Consider the following 24,284-nt stretch of genomic DNA (forward strand, 5'->3'; position numbering starts at 1 on the left):
GGTATTTTGTTTATAAATATTTTAGAGTATAATATTTTTACTATAAACATATTTAAACAATTTAAAAATAAAGAGGTTAAAAATTTTATATTTAAGAATTATACTTTTAATTAACAAAAAATAGAATTAGTATTTTAATGGTATTAAATTCTAATTTAATAATCGCAATACAAAAAATTAACAATTAACACTGTGGCATTTTTGTCACGATTGCAGTATGGAATACATAGTACTTTTTCTTTAGAAACATTTGTTTTCTACCTAATGGCTGCTATATAAACATAATATATATATATATATATATATATATATATATATATATATATATATATATATATGCATTTAACAAATTATTATTTAATAATAGATACTATATTTATATTATATTCATTATGCACTTAGTGAATGTGAACTGTACATTTACAGAATCAATATTTCACCTTTTTCTTGTGAAGATTTATTTTTTTGATCAAACATGGTAGGAACCAAGGTTGAAGTTGTTGAATAGTTATTTGTTTTGTTAATGTGCTTCGTTAAGTATTCTTGCTCTGTCAAGTATTCTTGTGTAAGGTTTGCTTTAACTTGTTGTATTAGGTCTTCAGTGTCATTAACACTGTCAAAAACAGTATCAAGTACATTCTTGTCATTGTCAATGTCTGTAATATAATTATAAACTTAATAGAGATAAAAATAATTACAATAAGATAAGAAAATTGGAAATAAGCAGAACATAAACATAAATATTCACAAATTAAAGAAACTCAATGTCTAATTCTACTGGAATTCCCTAAACTTGCCACACAGTGGTCTTTAATACAAATAAATAACAAATACCAAAGCAAATAAACAAATGATGTTCTGTCTACAATATGAGTGAAAATTTATCAAAATTTGATTTTTAAAAAATTTGATTTTTTATTTTATAATTATATAGTTAAACACAGATTGTGTTTCTATGATTCAATTTGCTTAAATTTTTGATTTAAACTCCAGTTTTGATCTAAATAAATGAGTAATATTTAAAAAAGTAACAATAAATTAAATCCATCTACATCTAAAAACTTTCATATGACAATGCAAATGACTTTTAGACCAAAATGGTAGACAGAACTGAATTCCATTTGAAAACATATTTAAACATAACATTTTGTAATGAAGCTTGACCACTTAAACCCTTATAAACATAGTTTTTTTAAAATTACCTGATAAACCTAACAAACCAGGTTTGTTTAAAAAAGATATTGCAGGATTTAGATTGAGGCTTTTAATATCAGAATACATTGCTGGTGAAGGCTTACACATTTCTTTTGTTTTACATTTTACAGCAAAACAAAAAGGTCCTAACATATATGCCACATCTGCATTTGAAGAATGACAACAACGCTCAATGCAGTCATCCATTTGCTTCACTCTGCCAAGTTTAGTGAATAAACCGGAATGCATACCCATTCTAAGGGTAGCGTTAAAAATTATTGGATCAGCTTTACATGAATGTTCCTTTGGTGATCCTAAAATATAATATTTAAAAGTTCTTACTTTGCTTGTTTATAAGTGTATTAAAAATAAGTAAACTAAACTAAGTATATTAAAACTAAGCAGAGTAACAAAATAGTAAAAAATATAATAAAAATCATTGCAAACTCTAAAGTATTTTTTGTTGTTATTTTACATGTTGTTACATTAATTATTCCCATTATTCTTAAATGCTTTGCATTTATTGTACTAATTTAAATTTATGTCAGCAAAAAAAGTGGGGTAATATATATATATATATATATATATATATATATATATATATATATATATATATATATATATATATATATATATATATATATATATATATATATAATTGCGCAAGCATTATTTTGCACACAAGCAAAATGTTGCTTGCGCAAAATAAAACTATTTGTTTTTATAGCAGAAAAATTTATTAATGTTTTTTAGGTTGAGTCATATTTTACATGAATAAAAATAGTGAAAAACATCTTTGGCATTTAAAATAAAATATTGCTTAAATAAGTTTTACTTAATTATGCAATACAAAAAAAAGCAAAAAAAGATTTAAAAGTTTTCTTTTTTAAACTTGACTAACTAATCATATCATAAAATGATTTAAAAATTACTATTTTAAAAAGACTGTTACTTTTTTACACAATTTTTTTTTTTATGTAATTTTCTAAAAAAAATGTTAATACATTTTTTTCAAAAAGTTTAAAAACAATTTAAAAATAATATTTTTTTCTTTTCACTAATTTAATTTCACTTTTCAGTAACTTAAATAAAATTTGTTCATTTATTAAACAATCATTAAAAGCATTTTGCATAACTTTAAAAAAACATTTTAAGAGACAATTTTTATAGCAATTTATTTCAAATGCGATTAAAAACATAAAAAGTAATTTTTTCTTTGAATTTGAGCTTTATTTTAAAGCTTATATATTTTCCTTTTCATAAGAAATTGTTTTCTTTTTTCACCATTTTTAAAATTTTTCTCCAAGTTAAGTTTAGCTTAGTGTTTCTTTTTTCAGCGCATTTCTGAAGTTTAAATCATCAAAACATCTAAAACAGTTGTGGTCAAGTAGTCAACAAAAAAAATCATTTTGCGTGGTCAGCAATAGCGTTTGATTGCACGCCATTCCTGTCCAAGTCTATATATACACACATATATATATTCTGCGAGCATGGCAGTCGTAACATTTGACACCCTTTAAGCTATTAAAAATGAACCAAGAATGGGAATGACTTGAAACTTTCAGAAATGTGAAATACTATCATATAATTTAGTATGTTAAAGTTACAGCATTAATGCCATCAACTTTTTTCAAAAATTAACTCTAGTTAGTGTGACGATTGTAATGCTTACATTTTACCATTTCTGAACAAAACAACTTTGTCAGACTTAATGCAGTGAACGACATGGTAAAAATAAAAAACTTTTGGTGTGTGTATTCAGCACATATTGATACTATTACATGTTGAGTTTAATAGTTTTTACTTAAAGTTTTACGAGCATTTTTATGTTTTTTTTGTCATGACGGTCGTAACAAAAAATCAAGTGCTAATAAACAACAAATAAAACAACGCAATCAATGATGTAAGAAAAAAATTATAAATGATTATTAACAACCATGTATATTATGTTAAAAAAATGCACTATAACATTATCAAAGTTCTTAATTATGGATATACGATACAATTTTTAATGCTACTCAACAGGACTGTAAATAAGCATCAAAATACGTTTATACAATCTTTACAACTTAAAAACCATGATATAGTATGATAAAATGATTTTTTTAAATAACTTTTTTGCTTAAAAGTATTTTAAAATAGTTTAAAAAAAGAGTTATGGAGTTTAGTATGTGTTTCATGACTTTTTTGCTTTTTTTATTTTTTCCTCTTTTTTGCGAAATTGCCCATATATATATATATATATATATATATATATATATATATATATATATATATATATATATATATATATATTTTTTTTATATATATATATATATTTATATTTTTATTTATATATATATATATATATATATATATATATATATATATGTATATATATATATATATACATATATATATATATATATATATATATATATATATATATATATATATATATATATATATATATATATATATATATATATATATATATATATATATATATATATATATATATATATATATATATATATATATATATATATATATATGTATATATATATATATATATATAAAAAAACAATTTTTCAACTTAATAAAATAATTTAAGACTTTAAGAGGTTGCAAATATTCTGATATAAAGTCAAATTTGAATGCAAAGCTTTGTTTATTAGTTTTAGAATTTTTTTAAATATTGATGGCTCTGAGGAAACTTTTAAGTAACTACTGACAACTCACAATTGGTATTGCTTTAGCATTTCATCTTTCCTTATAGAAGAGTCAAAGGTCTTCAAAGAGAAATCTTTCTCTCTGTATAGCCACCGACAATTTTTATCTTTCATCTTTTCAACTCTCTTCTTTCTTGAACTAAATATATATAGATTATATTTGCCAAAATTCAGGTGGCATCAAAATAAAAATATAGCCTTCCCATTTCAAATAAGAAAGTAGTAGAAATAACAAGCTTTCTTGTATCATTCCAGTAACTTCTGAGTTCTGTAAGATTCCAGTAAGTTCTCAATTTTGAATGCTTTGCATTTTCCATGGTAACTTTTTTTTTGGTAACTTTTTATGCTGACGGCTTTTGTATAAAATTATTGCAAGAGTCAAAAAAAGCAAAACCAATCAAGTGTTCAGGCAAATAACAAGTATTATTTTAGACCTATCATTGCTGCATCTCTAACAACACTAATGCAGGTATAATTATTTCAAAGTCTTAAAAATTTCAAGTCATTATTCGCCCTAATGCATTTAATGCATGTTTCTCTCAAATTAGCTTTATTCCAAAATTTTCCATAGACAGAACAACAAATAACAAATAATGATAAGATAGCTAACAAAAAATGTTGGTATAAATTTGTTTTTATATTTTTTAAGTACTGAGAGTCATATGGTTCGTAAACAAAACAAAGATGGCGTTTACCACGAAACTGGTATAGTGTATGACTATAGTTAATTAAAATTGCACTTTTTCATATGAGCAACTAACAAAATAGACAAAGGACAAATTAAAAGACTGTCTATAGTCTTTGAATTGGTTTTTAAATTTTTTTTTTTTTGCATAATCTGATCTTGCAGCATTTAAAAGTTTCATTTTTAAAGTTTCTTTGTTCATTAAGTATTTATCAAATATTTTTAAAAGACTTTATTTTCACATGATTTGTAGACAAAATTTTTCATCAACTTTTTAGCCATTATCTTTTAGTCATATCTGACTGATGTAGTAGATATGATAGCATTTTTCTAGTAAAAAAATGTTTGCATTTGAGTTTAGTATTTTTTTTTTCTTCTTCATGATATAAAGAAAGTTTGCTAGCACTTTAGAAAGTTTGCTGCTTTAGTGTAAGTCTAAAACACTATAACTCTTTAATTGGTTTCCAATCAACAACTGATGACATTTCAGAAATTTATTACTTTTTTTACTATACTTTACATAGTCAATAAACCAATCAAGAATTTATTCATGTAAATTAGAAACAACTGTATGTGAAATAATTGGTAAATATTTAATAAAAATGGAAAATCATTATATAAATATAACCAAACAAAAAAAAATTAATTAAAAAATAAAAAAATTCAATGTTGATAAGTAAAAAAAATTAATGTTGCTAAAAAGTTAACTTACATCAAAATAAAATCAATAAATGTTGATTTTATTTTGATGTAATAAATATATATATATATATATATATATATATATATATATATATATATATATATATATATATTAGGGTGTCCCGAAAAAAAAAAAAATTTCCTTTAGTTTTGTGTGTAGTTTTGTCCATTAAAAGTGAAAAGAAAGAAAAGAAAAGTGAAAAGTGTTAAGAAGTTAGAAGTGAAAAAAAAGTTAAAAGAAGATTTTTGGAAAATTATGAAGTTTAACCCCCCTTATTTTAAAGTTTTTACCACCTCCGCATCACTCTTAATTCTATAATTCTAAACTATGTATCATAGCTAATATTAGTAAACATAATTTGTTTCAATTCAATGATTCTCAAAAATCATTAATTAATTTTATTTACAATGTTTGAGATTAGAAAATTTTTTATGATGAATATTAATGTTGCATACATTATTCTAATAATTTTATAATTTATAGTTACTTTTTATCTATAGATATAATAGCATATATAAAAAATATTTGATCAGTTATGAGCAGTAGTAAATTAAGAAAAAATGATGAGAAGTTTGATAATATTGTTGGTAAATTATTACCAACACTTGAAGCAAAGATGTATAGTCAACTACCAACAAATGGAGATGTTGTATGCCATTATCTTTATCTTACAAGATTTGATTTGAAATTAACTTGTAAAAAAGAAGTTGCATCTGTAGTTTGGGAAAAAGTTAATGTTTTTTGGAAAATGGCAGGAATTCCAACAAAACAGAAGTAAGATATTGTTAGAATGATACTGCATCTGATTCATCTTAGAGAGAACTTGATGAAAATTGCACACACAAAAAAAGTTATGCAGCTCAACTTCTGAGTTTTACTAATAAGCTATCATTGTTTGATATTGCAGCATCAAATGCAGAAAATTTGATAAGAAAAGATACCTCGCGTAGTATCAATAGTCAGATCTCAGATATAGATTTTCTCTCAGATCAGCATCACTAAAAAAAGCAAATTTTGGCCCCATTAAGCAAGAGTTATGCTATGAAACTGAAAAGAAAGGAGGAAAAAAACATAAAAGAAAAAAGTATTGGTAGCATTTGATAATGAAGACAAAATTCATAATAAAAATGAAGAAAGTACTATTGATAGACAGAAAAAAAAAATCAAGATATTAGAAAATTCTAAAGTTTCCTAAATGGCTGATAGGTTGAATCTATCCAACAGAGAAAGATCTGGAATCATTTTAGCTGTAGCTGAAGCATTAGGTCACAATTTAGATGAAATATCTCAAAAAGCACAGCGAACAGATCAGGTAATAAAATTTGACAGCAAGTTTCAAATGGTATTAAGAAAACATTCATTTCAATCATGTACTCTTTTATTCACTGGGATTCAAAGCTGGTATCTGAGGTTAATGGTAAAGTGGATCGTTTGGCTATTGTAGTACCAGGAAAACCAAGTGCACCTGAAGGTAAATTGTTGTGTGTATCCAGGATTCCTAATACAACTGAGCGAAGTCAGGCAACAGCTACCATAGATACTGTAAAGGCATGGAAACTAGAAAAAATGCTTGTGGCAATAATTTTTGACACAACTCCATCAAACTCAGGTTAGATAAATGGTTCTGCAAAGTTAATTGAAGAACACTTTAATAAAAAGTTACTTTGGTGCGTCTGCAGACACCATATTTTTGAAAGAGTTTTGCCTTCTGTTTACTTAAAAGTTTTTGGAGAATGTAGACCAAAATACGAATCATTTAGACACTTTAAAAATGAGGTATGGCCTAAACTTTAATTAACTTCAGATACTACCTTTAGAAAAATAAAAATCGAAGAACCAGTATTAAAGACCAAACAAGCAGAAGTAATATTTTTTTTGCCTGGTTTACTTAACCGGAAATCTCGAAAAATATTACAAGATGATTATCGAGAATGTTGTCAACTTGCTTTGCAATTACTCAATCCAAAACAAATAAATATACAGTGGCACAAACCTGGAGCCTTCCATCATGCTAGATAAATGTGTACAATCTTGTACACATCTAAAATGTTTGCTTTAGCTGACCTGGCAGAGTATAAAGAAAGTTTTATAGAGAAATTATCACGGTTTTGTAAATTTACTTTACTATTTTATGTGAAAATATGGCTTACGTGCACAAGCACAATCGATGCCCCATTTAATAACTTGTAATTCTACAAAGAAATGCTTATTTATAAAAAAATTGACGTTGAAAAATTGATGTTGCTGTTGCTGTTTTGTTTTAATTAATAAAATAATAATTTATAAAGTTCCATATTTAGGCAGAAAAAAATCATATGACAAGGGTACTATTAGAAAGGATGGGGGGGGGGGGGTCATAAACCAGGTAAAAATTTACTTCTAATAAATTTTTATTTTTACTTATTACAAAACTATTTGAAATTATAATAATAGTTAATTATATTGGATATAAATAATAGATATATAAAAGGAGTATACTAGGGATTGTTTTGGGGGAAAAACACATTAAAGGGGTTAAAGGGGGGTCAAATATGAAATTTTTTTGAAAATAACATTTGATTAAGTTTTATTAAACAAAATTACACAAGATAATTATAAAAAATCCGAACATAGTTGATTATCAAAAATAATTTTAGTCCTTTGTGTCATTTTTTTAGAAAAAAAGAGTGGCTAGGGGGGAGGGGAATCAAATATGAAAAAATGGCTCCCTATTATTTCGAAAAAAAAAGTTCTTTAAAAGTATATCATGTCTTAAAAGAAGTAAAATTTTATAAAAACTTCAAAAATAAATAAAAAAATTTATGAAAACACAGTATAAAAAAGTTTATTTAAAAAAACTATTTTTTTTAATAAACGATAGTTTTTAAGCCATAAAATTTAAACTAGTAATCTATATATAAAATGATTATTGTTTTTGGATATTTAATATATATATATATATATATATATATATATATATATATATATATATATATATATATATATATATATATATATATATATCATATATATATATATATACATATATATATATATATATATATATATATCATATATATATATATATATATATATATATATATATATATATATATATATATATATATATATATATATATATATATATATATATATATATATATATATATAGGTGTATGTATATATATATATATATATATATATAGTGAACTAATTTAATTGTGACTTACCAAATGAAGGTGTTGCAACATTGGTTGCAGATGAAAACATGAAAGTTGAAGATGGCGTTGTACCTAAAAATATTTAAAAATTAAATTAGATTTATTCACAAACAAATGATAAATTATTAAGTGGTATTTTTCATGTGATGTCAAGATGTAGATTCCAAAATCATTTGTTCTGTTTTTGTTAAGTTGAAATTTCTTTAATTCCAATAGAGTTGCTTTCTAATTTTATGTGTTGAGAAAATGTGCATATCAAAACAAGTTTTTTTTTTTAAATTAAAAGTTTAACCCATAATGTTTCCAGCTTAAACTTTATTATACCTATTTGCTTTAAATTTTATTTATAAAATTTAAAAAAATTTAAAAAATTATTTATCATTTAAATTTTATTTGATTTTCTTAAATTCTGCAGCTCTCTTGAGGTCAGTTTACTTTTAATATTTTACTGTCTTTATGTGTTCTTGTTGTCTTTTAAAAATCTCAGTTCAATCTTTTGTCATCTGCTCAATAGTTATTGCAAGGATTTTGTCACTGTGCTTTGCAATACTGTTCCAATACCAGCCTTAAACACCGACAATGTTTTTTCCTTTTTTTTTTTTAACTATTTTTTTTTTAATTTTTTTTTTAATATTTGATATTTTCTTAAAAACTTCTCCTATATTTACTCTGTATGAATTTTATTTATCTGTTAATGTTTTTAATTTGTATATTTTTGTTTTAGTTTTATTTTAGTTTAATTAAAAATATTTTACAATTTTATTTCAAAAATGAAAAAAATTTCTGTCATTCTTAATTATCAAAGTAAAATGTATTATTTGTATGTTCAGTCTAAGTCACTAACCTGTTTTTGGTCTAGGTATGATAGTACGATGTTTATGTATTGTCACAGTTGGGGCAGTTGGAGTTGTACTAAGTCCATTGTAAAGTATACGAAATGTTTTCTCAATACTTCCTTTATCGTCTGCAAGTTCAGTTAGTGTGTCTTTAACAAATCCAATCACCTGATTTATACCTGTCGTATTGAATTTTTATTTTTCAATTTATATCATTTAAAAAAAGTAAATTAAAATAAATTTCTTAACAAAAATTTAACAAACCTTGTTTTTATTATTTTTAATTTCAACAACTTATGTTGTCTTAAATACAGTTGATGTTGTCTTAAATACAACTAATGTTGTCTTAAATACAATAAGGCATGTTTTAGATTTTAGAAAACAGTAAACTTTGTAGGAGAAGTTCTAAGGTAGTAATTTTATAAATATTTGTACACTGTATTTGTATGCTAAAGTTATACACAACACACTATGTTTGATACTATTCACATGTTAGTTTTGCGTAAATACGTAAATCAGAAGTTTATATCCAAACGTATATTTTCTAGTGTACTTTTTAAATTTGTTTAGTTTTGTATGCGTATGTTATATGTGTGTTCTGTGAACTTTAATCATACCATTCAGCAAACTATTGATGTATTCTACCAAACTGATCTCCGTTACATTTGTTAACCTATTCATATCAAGAATAGTAGGATGTAACAACTCGGATTTTAATGACGCATAGGCAATATCAGGAGATAACTCTTTTTCAGGGCTTGGATACTTATAAACCTTTAGGAGAGTTGTAAGATTGGCTTTCCTTATTGCTGAAAATACAAATTTTAAAAAAGTAAACAAAACTTTTTATTTCTGAGTATGATCATATGTGAAGATATCAGATCAAATACCTGCACTATCAGATCAACTACCTGCACTATCAGATCAACTACCTGCACTATCAGAGCAACTACAAGCATTTATAAAAACATAGTTTTAAGTAAACATAGTTTTAAGTTGCTAACAACTCGATAAATTTATTTTGAAAAACATGCATTTAAAATGTCTTAAAATTCAATTGAAAAATTAAATTTTCTGTTACAAAAAATGCATACCTATTTTATATGCTTTCTTATATGCAATTAAAGTAGTAAACGCAGTAGGTTTCGCTTTTCTAGTTAAACATACACTTTCACTATAACATTTGACTGTATAGCAATCCTGGTCTATCATAAAGCTCAAATCACAGTCACTTTCACTGCAGCAATACTCCATGCATTCCCCAATGCTATCCACTTGACCATGGTCACGAAAAGTGCCAGCATTTATTCCACCTACTAAAGTACTATTTCTTACCACTTCTTCGTCCCATAAATCTCCACTACATTTCTTCATAGTTGTTGAAAGAGAAGATGTGGTTTGAGGAGAAACGGTAGTTGTCAATTCAATCTTGAGTGAAACCAAAGGAGCTGTTATGTCTGGAAATGGATACAAATAACATAAAAATTTGTTTAGAAAAACATTAATTGCAGTTCGTTTGTGTCTGTTGTGTTTTTTTTTGAGAAAGGTCTATTAGAGTGTTTTACCCAGTATTGGTTTTTAAAATGCTTCAGAAGGTTTGTGTAATCTGTTGTATCTGTTAATAGTGTTGTTGATATGTTTGTCTTGATTAATAGTGTTGCTGATATATGTTTGTCTTGAATAGTAGTGTTGTTGATATATGTTTGTCTTGGTTCATTCAAACTAAAGTCATTAGCAGGAGAAAACAAAAATAATAACCTTCAATTGTCATAGTAACAGGTCATCTTTATAGTTGGCTAGCCTTTTTTCTTTTGAATACTTAATTTTTTACTAATCCATTCAAAAATATTAAAAGCTAAATCTATTCAAAAAAAACTATTCTATCAAACATTTATTTTACAAATAAATTTATTCAATTAAAGATTAAATAAAAACTACAAATCTATGCTTTTAACATTTCAATAATTAAAGTTTTTAAGTATCCAAATACAAAACTAGTAGCAGTGCCTCCAAAAATACTTTTCAAATTCATTTGTGTCTGCTTTGTTTTTATGAGAAAGGTTTGTAAATATGTAAATTCTTTTTATAAAATAAAAATGAATAAGATCTTTAATTAGTTTTTTAAATAATATGAAAATAATAATGAAATAATAATATATACTTTTATAAGTTTTTTTCTTCAATAACTTTCTGTTAGTTGCAATAGTAAAAAATAATAGAGTCATTTTTACAACATAAGTAATCTTGCAATCTTTTAAAACAAACAGTAAGTAACTATTAAGACAAGCAATCAATGAGTGTAAATTAAGAATGGTAACAAAGATCTATTTGTTTTACCTTCAGGATTAAATTATTAAATGCAAAATTAAATTCAATAAAAAACACTAACTCTCTTCCACAGCTTGTTCCAATGAATCATTAATTTTTCGAATAACTGCCATTTGAGGATTGAATAAGTAAGCATTTTTAGCAGGTCTCATCTGACAACTAGATTTGCTGTAACACCGAACTCCATAACAATCATCTTCAATTTTAAAAGCAATGTTGCAGTCTTTGTCATGACAGCATCTTGCTTTGCAATCATCCATAGTAGTAGTATGACCCATATCGGAAAAGTTTCCTGCATTGATACCAGCAATAAATGTTACATTGTTATGCTCAGATATTGCTTTGCATGTTTTGTCTTTGACAGCAATTTCAGCTTAAAAAAACACAATTAAATTTATCATGTTTTGTTTTAATATTGAATAAGTATTAACTTTTTAAAATAAATAAATTAATTAATTGAAAATTAATTGTTCCAAAAAAAAAACATCTTTGAAAAATATATGCTGCCACACCCATGATGTGTTCTATATGATAAAAAAATAAGTTGTTTTTTTAATTTTTGAAGAAAAGATATTTTTAGGGGTCTCTCAAGACCCTTAAGCATATAACGAGTTCCTAATACTATAAAAAAAAACTTCAAAAGTGTATAATGTTAAATCTCTAATGAAGCGAAACCATATTAAAATTTCAAAAATGGTAACTTTATAAATTGAATTTAAAATATTAATAAATATTTTGAATTGAAGAGCATAAAAAATGAAGTTTATTAATTTAATAAAAAAAGTGCATTTTTACCAATTTTTTTGACAATATTTTTTTTAAATAAATTTTTGTATGATTTCACTTCATTTGAGACCAACAGAATTTTTTTGTGATAATATTAGGAACTCGTTATATGTTTAAGAGTCTTGAGGGACCCCTAGAAATGTTTTTGATTCAAAAAATATATCATATATAATACATTAAGAGAGTGGCAGCATATATTTTTCTAAAATGTTGCTTTTTGGGACACCCTAATACATACATACATACATACATATATATATATATATATATATATATATATATATATATATATATATATATATATATATATATATATATATATATATATACTAGAAAATTCATGGGTGCCTGTGGCGCTTGTTTTTAACAACCTTTTACACTTGTAAATGATATTTATTTTGAGAAATGAAGGCAAATATGTAATTAATTTTATTTAATTAAAACCACAGCCAATCCTATTAGGAACATAAAGTAATAAAATATTACTAAAAAAATATGTTAAAGTTGACTAAACTTGTTAAAGTTAAAACTAAATTTGTTAAAGTAGTTAAAAATTTATTAAAAGAAAACTCCCCTAACCAAAACGTTAAGGTGAAGAATGTACACTCACCTGGCCAATGGCTAAATAACTAAATAAGTGACTCATAAGTAAATAATAACACAATAAGTAACTCATAAGTCAATAAAGTTTAAATAAAATGAACTTGTTTTGATGCATGATATTATTAAAGTAATTAACACATTTTAAAATAAAATAACTTCTGCATAATTAATACGTAAGCATTATGTCAACATTACTTAATCATATATATATATATATATATATATATATATATATATATATATATATATATATATATATATATATATATATATATATATATATATATATATATATATATATATTTATATATATATATATATATATATATACATATATATATATATATATATAAATATATACATATATATATATGTATATATATTTATATATATATATAATAAAAATTTTCATTTACTCGACTAGATTATTTATTTACTAGTTGAGAAGGAAACATCGTAATAGCAGAGCTAATCGAGAAAAGTTCCCTTCGTACCGAAGTAATACTCATACGCTGAGAAGGCGGAGCTGAGATTTGAACCTGCAACCCTGCTGCTATGGCCAATAATTAATCTGAACTTTTAGCAGCGCTTTAACCAACTGAGCTATCCCAGCTCGATATATATATATATATATATATATATATATATATATATATATATATATATATATATATATATATATATATATATATATATATATATATATATATATATATATATATATATATATATATATATATATATATAGAAAAGATTTAAATATGTATATTAAAAAAAATTTAAAAAGTTACTTTTATTCCTGGGTTTTCTTATAACCCTATGTTTGATATATGAAAGTTCTGGTTTATATATTGTGGAATATGCAGGCTTAGTTCTGCAAGTTTCATCAGAAAAACAATGAACATTAAAACATTGTGAACTGAGCATAAAGGCAACATTACAATCTGGTGAAACTCCACATGCTTTAATACATTCACTTATTGTATCCATTTTTCCTTTATCTTCAAAAGTTCCAGCATTTATTGCAGATGCAAGAGTTACATTATTCATTGGTGGAGTTGCCTTGTAAAGATAACGAATATAATGATTTCCAACTATTTCTTCTTTGTATACAGTTTCGCCAGGAAAAATATCATCTTGAGGGAGTTGAACTTTAGTCTTGTTTATTACATCTGGATTATCTGTAAAGTCTACACAGGAACAAAAACTAAGTTAGTAATTAAGTATTTAAAAACATTTATTCATTTATTAAAAATATTTTTTTTTTTAATAAATCTGTTTATTTTAAGTATTAGTATGTTTTATATTATTATATATATTAATACGGTTGTGGTGTAGCGGTTGAGCACTCGCTTCATAAGCAAGATTTTCTGAGTTTGATCCCAACTATGTCTCTGGTAGTACCATGTTCAACTTGTTTCTCTGCGCAGCAGCCTTGTTTGTCAAGGTTTGTTTTGGAGTTATAAAGCCTTGTTTATCAAGGTGTTTTGTAGTTGATGCATTTACTGAAGCCTTATCATTTCAAAAATGGTAAGGCTTCAGTAAATGCATCGACTATCTTATAGCCTGCTTCCGCAAAGGAGTGCTGCTACATTGACTTAGGGTTTGGGATGGGGTAGCAATTGTTTATTCATTATTCTTCGCTTCTTTTTTTTTGTTTTCTGAAATCAAAATCTTGATTAAGCTACTTCAACTTTGAATTTTGAATTTTTTTTGAATTTTTTCTAATTTAAAAATTAATTAAGATTTTTTCTAACTAAATTTTAGGAAGATTTTCTCTATAACGATTTCGAGATAAATCCCTCATTATCCATATCAGAGACTCATGATGAATCATTTTTGCAATTTCAAGATAATCATTTTAAAATTGATTCAAATAAAGTCTTTTCCCCTAATGTCTGTCATTATACAAACTTTAGTACATCTTTTAGTTGTTAAAGTCTACCATTATACAACCTTTAATTTAACTCTTGGTTGCTAAACCAACTTTAAGACAGGGTTTTAGGGTTAATTAAAACTGAATTTGAAATACTAATGATTTATTATCAAATATAAACTTAAAACTTTCATTTATTAACAATTAACTCCAATATTTCTAATAGCTAATGGAGCTTTAATGAAATTTAAGCTCCAGCAACTAAATAATTATAAGGCTATTAACTTTGAATGATAATTATAACAAACCATTATAAAATAATTTGATCAACAATAATAATAAATTAAATAACTTGGTTTACTAAAAATTTAAAATTGTTAAGTAAACAAGCAACCAAAGAAAAAAAAATTTCAATATTTAATACGTGTACAAACTTACTAAGCTTTAGCATATACACATCATTAGCCATGGGCCCTCCTAAACCATATTTACATTTCCGAGAAGGTGAGTACCTATTATAGTTAACTTTCTGTTTGTCTTTTGCTACAAAACATTGACCACCTTTTTGCATTGCAAAATACTTAATTTTCATTTTTGTTGCCACTCTAGCACAAGTTCCAATTGGATCAGCGCGCGATTCAAAGCTGTCAAAAAGTAATGGGTCATTTGACTCCATTCTACGAAATGATCGATCTTGCAAATCTGCCCAGCATCCAAGAGCAATGACAGATCCTATTTAAATATAAAATTGTAAATGAAATATTTTATTTATGTACAAATTATTTTACTACAAATATTGAACAGGAGAAAAAAAATTCCTTGAATAATATAAAAATAAAGAAAAGAGGTCTCAAAAGAAAAATTCTTTAAAAAGTATAAAAATCACTCCACAAAAGTATTCAAGTGCAGAAAAAGGAAACAAAAATAAAAAATAAAGAAAAAATTGTGCTAAATATCCTATTACTAATTAATATGGTTTGATTAATTAATATAAAACTATTTTATATAATCTACAAGAAATTGTTATTTTAACAAGACCTTGCAGACTTTTATCTTACTGATAAAAAAACTTTTTTTGAATTTAAAGTTTTTGTATGAATTTAATATTTTACTGAACAAATAAAAAGGCTACTGTTGGATTTAAGTTATGATAAAATACCACTTACATTTATCAACAAATAACATTTAGTTTGCTTTAAATTTTCAAGCATCTTATTCACTATACTCCAACTGTGTGTGCTATATATAAAACGGACATCAATACTTAAAGGAAAAGTTTGTGCAAATAATTTAGCATTCTTACAGTCTACACTGAGACCATAAATTTAAGTAATCTAAATATCTGAAAGGTTGTAAATTTTATTCTTAGTAAGTAAGGTAATAGTAAGGAAATTCTCAGTAACAGAAGCACAGCAAATGCAACACTGAACAGGAGTTCAGATAGTGTATCTGCTGAGTCTGTGCTTTGCTAAATCCAAAAGTAGAATACTTCAAGAATCCAAAAAAAGAATATTTATTCAAACAGTAAAGAAAACAAATGCAATTAATAAAAATAACAAATGTTTTTGAGTCTATTATTCATATTGAAATTGTCAATATTTGTAAACATTTATTAAGTGTGAATCTTGATGAAGTAAACTTAGCTTTAAAAGATGTATTTAAAAGTTTTTGTCTTTAAATTTAATTAATTACTTTTGTTGCTTGTACCACAAGTCATTAAAGTGCTACCTTAGTATTACCTTAGTGCTACTTTAAGGTTTGATCTTTAACACTTTTAATTGTATATTTTTATAAAACTGCTAAATTTTGCATTTTATGAAATGTTTGCCTCATTGATTCTATTTTAACTAAAGATTTTTTTTATATAAAACTGTTTGTCTGTAGATATGTAAATCACTGTAGATATGTAAATTTATGAATAAAAATAATCAGGAATTTTAATACAATTTAAAAAAATAAAACAGTTCTTTAATTACAAGTAATAGTAAATAAACAGTTTTAATTGATGCTTTTAAATACTAACATAATGTACATTAAAACTAATAAACAGAAATACTAATGTATGAGAAAAATTATTACCAGAAATATTAAATAAATTTCTAATATAGTTAAATATATGTAAACATATATTTGATTAGATATTCTGTATGTTATATTATAATAAAATATACATAAACACATTTTTTGTTATAATAAAAAATACATATCTCATATGTATATTTTTTATTTAAACTTTACAAAAAAAAGTATAATACCATCATCAAATAATTTGTAAACACTGTTTGCAAATGGACCTCCTTTTCCTTCTTTGCATGCATCAGATTTGCCATAACGTTTATATGTTTGTTCTGCATTTGGACCACTAAAACAAGCTCCGCCATTTTGAATGGCAAAAACTAAATAAAAACTGGGAAAATGAATAAATTGGATAATAATGAATACTAAAAAATGAATAATAAAAAAAAATAAAACTGGGAAATGATAAATTGAAAACAAAAATATAGAAAAAAAAAATAATGTAAATTTAGTAAAAAGATAATTTATATTGAAAATATTTCTTCGTGACAACTCATTCTCTTATTTAATTAAGTGGCTATTAATTTTATATTAATATATAATATTTAATTTAAGAGATAAAAATACTTTTAGAGTATTTAACAATGCTATTTTATGTTAAGTATTGAAAAAGCAAGAATAATGCATAATTTTTATACCAATTCAAATATTATTTTAAAGTATTTTTTAGCTAAAATACAACTATTTTACAACGATATATAAATATATAACTAATATTTAAGTCTTAAATACCTTAGAAATATATTATAACTAGGATCTAAATTAATAATATTTATATAAACAATATAAATAAAACATGGGCATATTCTAACTGAACATTTTTACATAAATACCTTTATAGCCGCGACTCTGTGAAACACTAGAACAATCATTTACTGGATCTTGTCTTTTCTTATATAGAGTGTTTAGTATAGGACTAGTGCCCTCTAAAAGTGGAAGTGCAAATGCAGATATGTCAAAATCGTGCCAACACCCCTCATACAAGTATGGAACTGAAATAAAAAAGTACAAAATAAACTAACATTAGTTACATTACTAACATAATTACTCATAATTAAATAACTAACATAATTAACATAATTATTAATAATTAAATAACTAATATAATTAACATAATTATTCATAATTAAATAACTAACATTTTATAACTAACATAACATAGTTATTCCTAATTAAAATATAAAATATTGAATTATAAGATAAATAAATTATTGAATTATAAGATAATTATAAATAATATAATTATTGAATTATAAAATATTGAATTATAAGATAAATAACATAATTATTCATAATTAAATAACTAACATGTTATAACTAACATTACTAACATAGTTATTCATAATTAAAATATAAAATATTGAGTTATATGATAAATAAGGAAATTTCAGTTAATACATTTAACAATGTCAAATATAGTAAAATATATAGCCAAATAATATATATTTAACAGTATGTAAAAATGATTTCACTAACACCTTTTTAATATAGATATATAATTAACTACACAGTTATTAAATTAGTATTAATCAATTTGGTTATTAGTGAATGGCAATGTGGTTAACAAGTAGATAAAATTAGCAAAAAATTCAACTCAGCAAAAAAAGTTACTTTACTACTTCTGCGTCTGAGTTTTAACAAATGTCTAGCGCCAGTGAGGGTGCAAAAAAACTAGGAGGCTGAGAGGACAAATCCTTATCACTAACAAAAAAATCCACTGACTTAACTAGAGTAAGAAATTTTGGTATTGCTTTGAAACTTATCATGTATCATGTTAACTTTTGGTCTTCTTTTGAAACTTATCCTGTAAAAATGAACTATACAAGTGTATAAAAGTTCTTTTTATCATTTTTACTGAGTAATTATTTATTGCGCTTGCAAATTTTGCATGCAATTTATTCTGTAAGTTATTCTCATATTTATTAATCTTGGATAAGCGTTTTTAAACACTTATCAATAAATTTCATATGTTCTTGTTGCAACTTGTTTATAAACTTTTAGATTTTGTTTTTCTTATATTGCAGAATAAAAAATAAATAAAATCAGTAATATTTATTTATTAAAATTTATAAATAAATATATAATATTATAAATAAATTTATAAATAAATAAATATTACATTGATAAACATATTTATAAAAATTTATAAATAAATATTATATATAATTTATAATTAATTTTATAAATAAATTTGTTTCAAAAATTTATTTTCTGAACTTTCAAGCTAATTTTATCTAAAAAAGAAGAAAGAATCCATCAGTTTTATTCAAAAAGAAATTGACACTTGGTAAAAAAGAATCTGTCGCTTTTGGTGAAAAATCGGTCATTTTTGGTGAAAAAGAATCTGTCACTTTTTATGAAAAAAAATCTAAATAATAATAAAAATAAATAAATATGAATTTTTTGAAGTGTAATCATTAAGAAAAAGTTTGAAGTAACCATCAAGAAAAAGTTTAAAGAAACTATCAAGAAAAAGTTTGAGGTAACTATCAAAAAAAAGTTTGAAGTAACCATTAAGAAAAGGTTTGAAGTAACCAATAAAATAGTATGAAAAAAAAACTAATTTATTGAATACTATTTTATTCTATTTTTTAAATCAAATTGAAACTTTACCTGATTCACCTAAATCTTTAGGAGGACTCCAATTAACAAACACAATTCTAGGATTGTAGTATTCAGACATTGCAGACTTCAGATTGCAGTCATTGTAAGACTTACATTTAACTGCAAAACAAGTGTCTTTTATAACAAACGCCACATTGCAAGAATCAGAGCTACAGCACCTTTCAACACATTCATCCATTGTTTCCACATGACCTTTATCTGTAAACTCTCCTGCATTTATGCCTCCACTAAGTGTAACACCATGATGAACTTTTGACAATCTTATATCCTTACATGCTGCTTTATTGCTTTCTATTGGTAGTACTTTTGGTATTACAGCAGGTACTTCTGTAATGATAAGAACAAAATACAACAAATGTGTGTGAGTTTGTGTATATTACACACACAAATATTTATTGAGTAAAAAGTTTTGGGCAGGCAGTTTATTAATTATTAAAAATTTCCTTAATAAGTCTTTAAACTTGTTTCAGTCTTTTCCAAAACTAGATAAAAACAATGTGCATCTAATGCCCCCTACTTTCAAAAAAAAGATCAGGGCTTATTTTTAAATTTCTTTACTGTTTTTTTTTTCAATTTTTTGAAAAATGCAAATTGGATTTAGGGAGGCGGGGAGGGGGGGGGGGCTACTTCAAGTCTGAATTTCACAACATGACTCTAAATCTCAAAAAAAAAAAAAAAATTTTAAGTATATAATGTTGGTTCTCAAATAAAGCAAAATTATATACAATGTCAAAAATAATCATCATTTTAAAAAAAAGTAATTATTTTAAAGTAAAAAAAGTAAAACTTTTAGTAAAAATCTAACATGACTTTAAAAAACATTTATTAAAAAGTATGTGATGTTGGGTCTCAAAAGAAGAAAAATTATATAAAATTTCATATATAAAATAATAATCATTTTATAAAAAAACATCAGAAAAAGATAACTAAAATCAAAAATCTTGTAAAATTGCACTTTTTTTATTTTTATAAAATGATTTCTAAAAAAATATATTTAAAAAATGTTTTTAAAAGCATTTAAAAATGGACTAAAAAGTAAAAAATAAGCTACATCACGGGACCCAAGGACTTACACAACCTAAAATATCCATTAAAGTCAATGACTGAAAATGTTGGGCAACTAAGTACAACTCGTTCTATTGGTGCCCAACATTTTCAGTCATTGACTTTAATGGATATTTCAGTTTGTGTATATACACAAAGTCCTTGGGTCCCGTGAAATAGTTTATTTTTTACTTTTTAGTCCATTTTTAAAATTTTGTTTTTAAAAAGTGTTTTTTATATATCTTTTTTATTATTCAACATTTATTCTATTTATTTACATTAAACTAAAACACTTAAAGTTTGTTGTTTATTTTTTGTTTTAATTACTTTTCTTAACGATTTCTTTTATTTACGCTTAACTAAAGTCTGTTTTACTTGTTTGTTTTAATTACTTTTTTAACAATTTCTTTTATTATTACGGCTGACCTTGTGTTTGTTTTGCGAGGACACCAAAAAAATAAACCAACAAGAAAGCAAGTTAAATAAAAAGTTGTAAAAAACTTTTAGATTTTTATATAATTTTGCTACTTTTGAGACCTAACATTATATACTTTTTAATAAACTTTTTATAAGTATTTCATGTTGGGTTTTTTTTTCTGCATTTAAGGTTGGATTGCAAACTCAGACTTGAGTTGGCCCCTTAAACCCAGTTTATTACTTTAGAAAAAGTTAACAGAGTTGCATATAAGAATCAATTAAAAGATTTATAGTTGATCAAAATCTCTTTTTGAAAGTAGGGGGCGTTAGATGCATCCATATATATTTAAATATGTATGCATATATGTATGTATGTATGTATGTATGTATGTATGTTAGGGGTCTTCAAAAAAAAATTTCAAAAATGGTATATTGCCCCCTCCCTCCTAAATGTGTTTTATATAATAAAATAACTGAATATTTTTGAATAAAAATTATTTTAAGCTGAAAAAAACTGTTTAAAAACTACTTTTAAACAAACAGAAACCTTCACAAATTTTCAAAAATAATAATCAAAATAAAAAGTTAATAATAATGAAATAATAATAAATATTATGCTTTAATGCATAAAAAAGATGTTTTTTAAAAAAATATGGAAAATTTCAATTCATTTGAGACACAGGGTAAAGTACTTTTTATGATAAAGTTAGAGATTAGTTAAATGTTTGAGAGTTTTATGGAACCTCTATTTTTTTTTTTTAGTTCAAATATTTTTTCAATCGAGTGTTATTTTAGAGAGTGGTGGGTGATTTTTTTTTTAAGTTGTTGCCTTCTGCATCACCCTAATGGATCTTGGTATGTATGCATGTGCTAAAAAAAAAAAAAAATAGCCTAAAATTAAAAATAAATATTTAATAAATACTTGACACTGTAGGAACTTTAAATGTTGAAAGAGCTTTATTTCTTTTAATAAAAGCGACAGTAGGATTGTAAACAGATGGTCTTGCTGGTCGTACAGTGCACACCTCAGAGTTTGCACATTTTAAAGAAAAACAAGTTTGTTTCACCATAAATGCTAGATCGCAATTATTCATAAGACAACAGTACTGGAGACATTCTTCAAAGTTTTGCACAGTTCCGTGAGATGTGAAATTTCCAGATTTAATGCCTCCTACTAAAGTAACATTGACAAGTTTTTCATCATGAGGACATAGTTTATGTGGTTGAATATCAGATTCTGATGGATTAATGTTGGGATCTGTGGGATCACTTAAAAATGGTAGCTCTAAAATTAAAAAATTTTAAAATAAAATTAAACAACCGTTATAACAAAAATATAAAAAACGTTAAAAAAAAAGGTTTAACTAACAATTAAATCTAATTAACTATTATTTTAATTATTTAGATTATAATATTTTATATTATTAATTATCATTTAAAAAAAAATGATTATAAAACTTTCTTACTGATTCGATTTTTAATATATAATAATTGAGGATAAAGTGCAGTTGATTTTGCCCTACGTGGTTGGCATAATTGAGGTCGAGCACATTTTACTGCATAACAACTATCATCAATGAGAAAAGCAACTTGACATTCCTCTAAATTACAACATCTGTTTTTACAATCTTCCATATTTGAAACAGATCCAAGGTCTGTAAAATTTCCTGCTTTTACTCCACCAACTAATGTTACATTTCCTATTGTTTTAGATGCTACGCACTGATGATTAACTGAATTCTTTTTGGTTTTTTTCCTATTAACTAAAATATTTTTTTACTATATATAAATATATATATATATATATATATATAAATATATATATAAATATATATATATATATATATATATATATATATATATATATATATATATATATATATATATATATATATATATATATATATATATATATATATATATATATATACAGTAATGTGAATAAGTTTTAGACCACTTGTATAATTAGATGTATTTACAATTTTTTTCCTATGTAATTTTTTTAAAGCGTACTTAAGTTTAATAATATATAAGAAAAGTTGAAAGAATATATTATTTTGAATAAATAAACAAAATTGATGAGGAAACATGAGGGATTTGTTTGTTTATTTATTAAAACGATTTGTCATAACAACTACATCCAAAACAGGATATTCGAAGAATGCTGTTACAGAAATCAGAGAAATTAGCTCCCTTGAAGATGGAAAGAAAAGTGGTAGATTTCTTAAGCTAACAAAAGATAACAATAAATATTTAAAATCCCTATCTTTAAGAAATACAAAAAAAGCATCAACCGAGCTGGCAAAATACATTAACACAGCAACTGGGAAAAATGTCAGCTCTTCTTTTATTCGACGGCACCTACTTAAATCGGGATTAAGAGGGTGTGTTGCAATTCGAAAACCATTATTACAGTGTTGCAATAAAGAAAAACAACTTTAATATGCGAAACAACACAAAGATTGGGCCCAGGAAAAGTTTAATCGGGTTCCGTACACCAATGAGTCCAAGTTTGAAATTTTTAGAACAAAAGGACGTCAATATGTTTGAAGAAGAATTGAAGAAGCCTATCAGCCCAAATGTTTAAACCCGACTATTAAATACAGAGGAGGCTCTTTACAAGTTTGGGGCTGTTTATCTTCACCTGGAGTAGGTGATTTGATCAAAATAGGGGGGCGACTCACCAGGGAACGTTATGTGGATATCCTAAGGCACCACACTGTATCGTCCGGAATGAGACTAATTGGTCATAATTTTATTCTGCAGCAGGACAATGACTTAAAACATTTTTCCCGAGAGGCAAAAAATTATTTAAATGAAATGGCAGAGGGAGGAGTACTGGAATTGATGAACTGGCCACCGCAGAGTCCAATTTTGAATATAATTGAGCATATTTGGGATTTTTTTAAATAACTTATTTTAAAATTTATTTAAATAATTTATTTTTAAAAATTAATTATTTTAAAAATAGTATTCAAGTTATTTTAAAATAATATCAAAATTATACAAAAATAATATTCAAATTATTTTAAAAATTTATTATCTTAAAAATAGTATTTAAATTTTAAAATAGTATTATTAAATTTTATTTAAATTTGACTTAAATTTAAAAAAAAAATTCAATTTCAAAAACTTAGTTTTAAAGATAATTTATTTTTATAAAAGTTTTACTTAAAAAAAAAAATTTTATGTATTTTTAA

At 24.4% G+C, this 24,284-nt stretch overlaps 1 protein-coding gene across 25 annotated transcripts in view; it reads right to left on the reverse strand.

Moving 5' to 3' along the window:
• The window catches only part of LOC100203833 (uncharacterized), a 76,102-nt gene that overhangs the window by 24,221 nt on the left and 27,597 nt on the right, over positions 1-24,284 (reverse strand). For 5 of the 25 annotated variants that reach the window (XM_065788610.1, XM_065788621.1, XM_065788620.1 and 2 more), the window contains exons 10-20: positions 22,551-22,847; positions 22,007-22,369; positions 19,612-19,950; positions 17,832-17,990; positions 17,178-17,318; positions 15,361-15,654; positions 13,838-14,236; positions 11,719-12,030; positions 10,424-10,786; positions 8,503-8,565; positions 1,203-1,508 (exon numbers count right to left, since the gene is read on the reverse strand). In XM_065788610.1, coding sequence (XP_065644682.1) covers positions 1,203-1,508; positions 8,503-8,565; positions 10,424-10,786; positions 11,719-12,030; positions 13,838-14,236; positions 15,361-15,654; positions 17,178-17,318; positions 17,832-17,990; positions 19,612-19,950; positions 22,007-22,369; positions 22,551-22,847 — 3,036 coding nt within the window. Of the gene's footprint in view, positions 1-440; positions 657-1,202; positions 1,509-8,502; positions 8,566-9,337; positions 9,509-9,946; positions 10,139-10,423; positions 10,787-11,718; positions 12,031-13,837; positions 14,237-15,360; positions 15,655-17,177; positions 17,319-17,831; positions 17,991-19,611; positions 19,951-22,006; positions 22,370-22,550; positions 22,848-24,284 lie in introns of all 25 variants that reach the window. The other 20 variants (XM_065788603.1, XM_065788614.1, XM_065788611.1 and 17 more) reach the window with 9 other exon arrangements.

This window comes from Hydra vulgaris, chromosome 01 (genome assembly GCF_038396675.1).
Source record: "Hydra vulgaris chromosome 01, alternate assembly HydraT2T_AEP".
NCBI classification, from domain to species: domain Eukaryota; kingdom Metazoa; phylum Cnidaria; class Hydrozoa; order Anthoathecata; family Hydridae; genus Hydra; species Hydra vulgaris.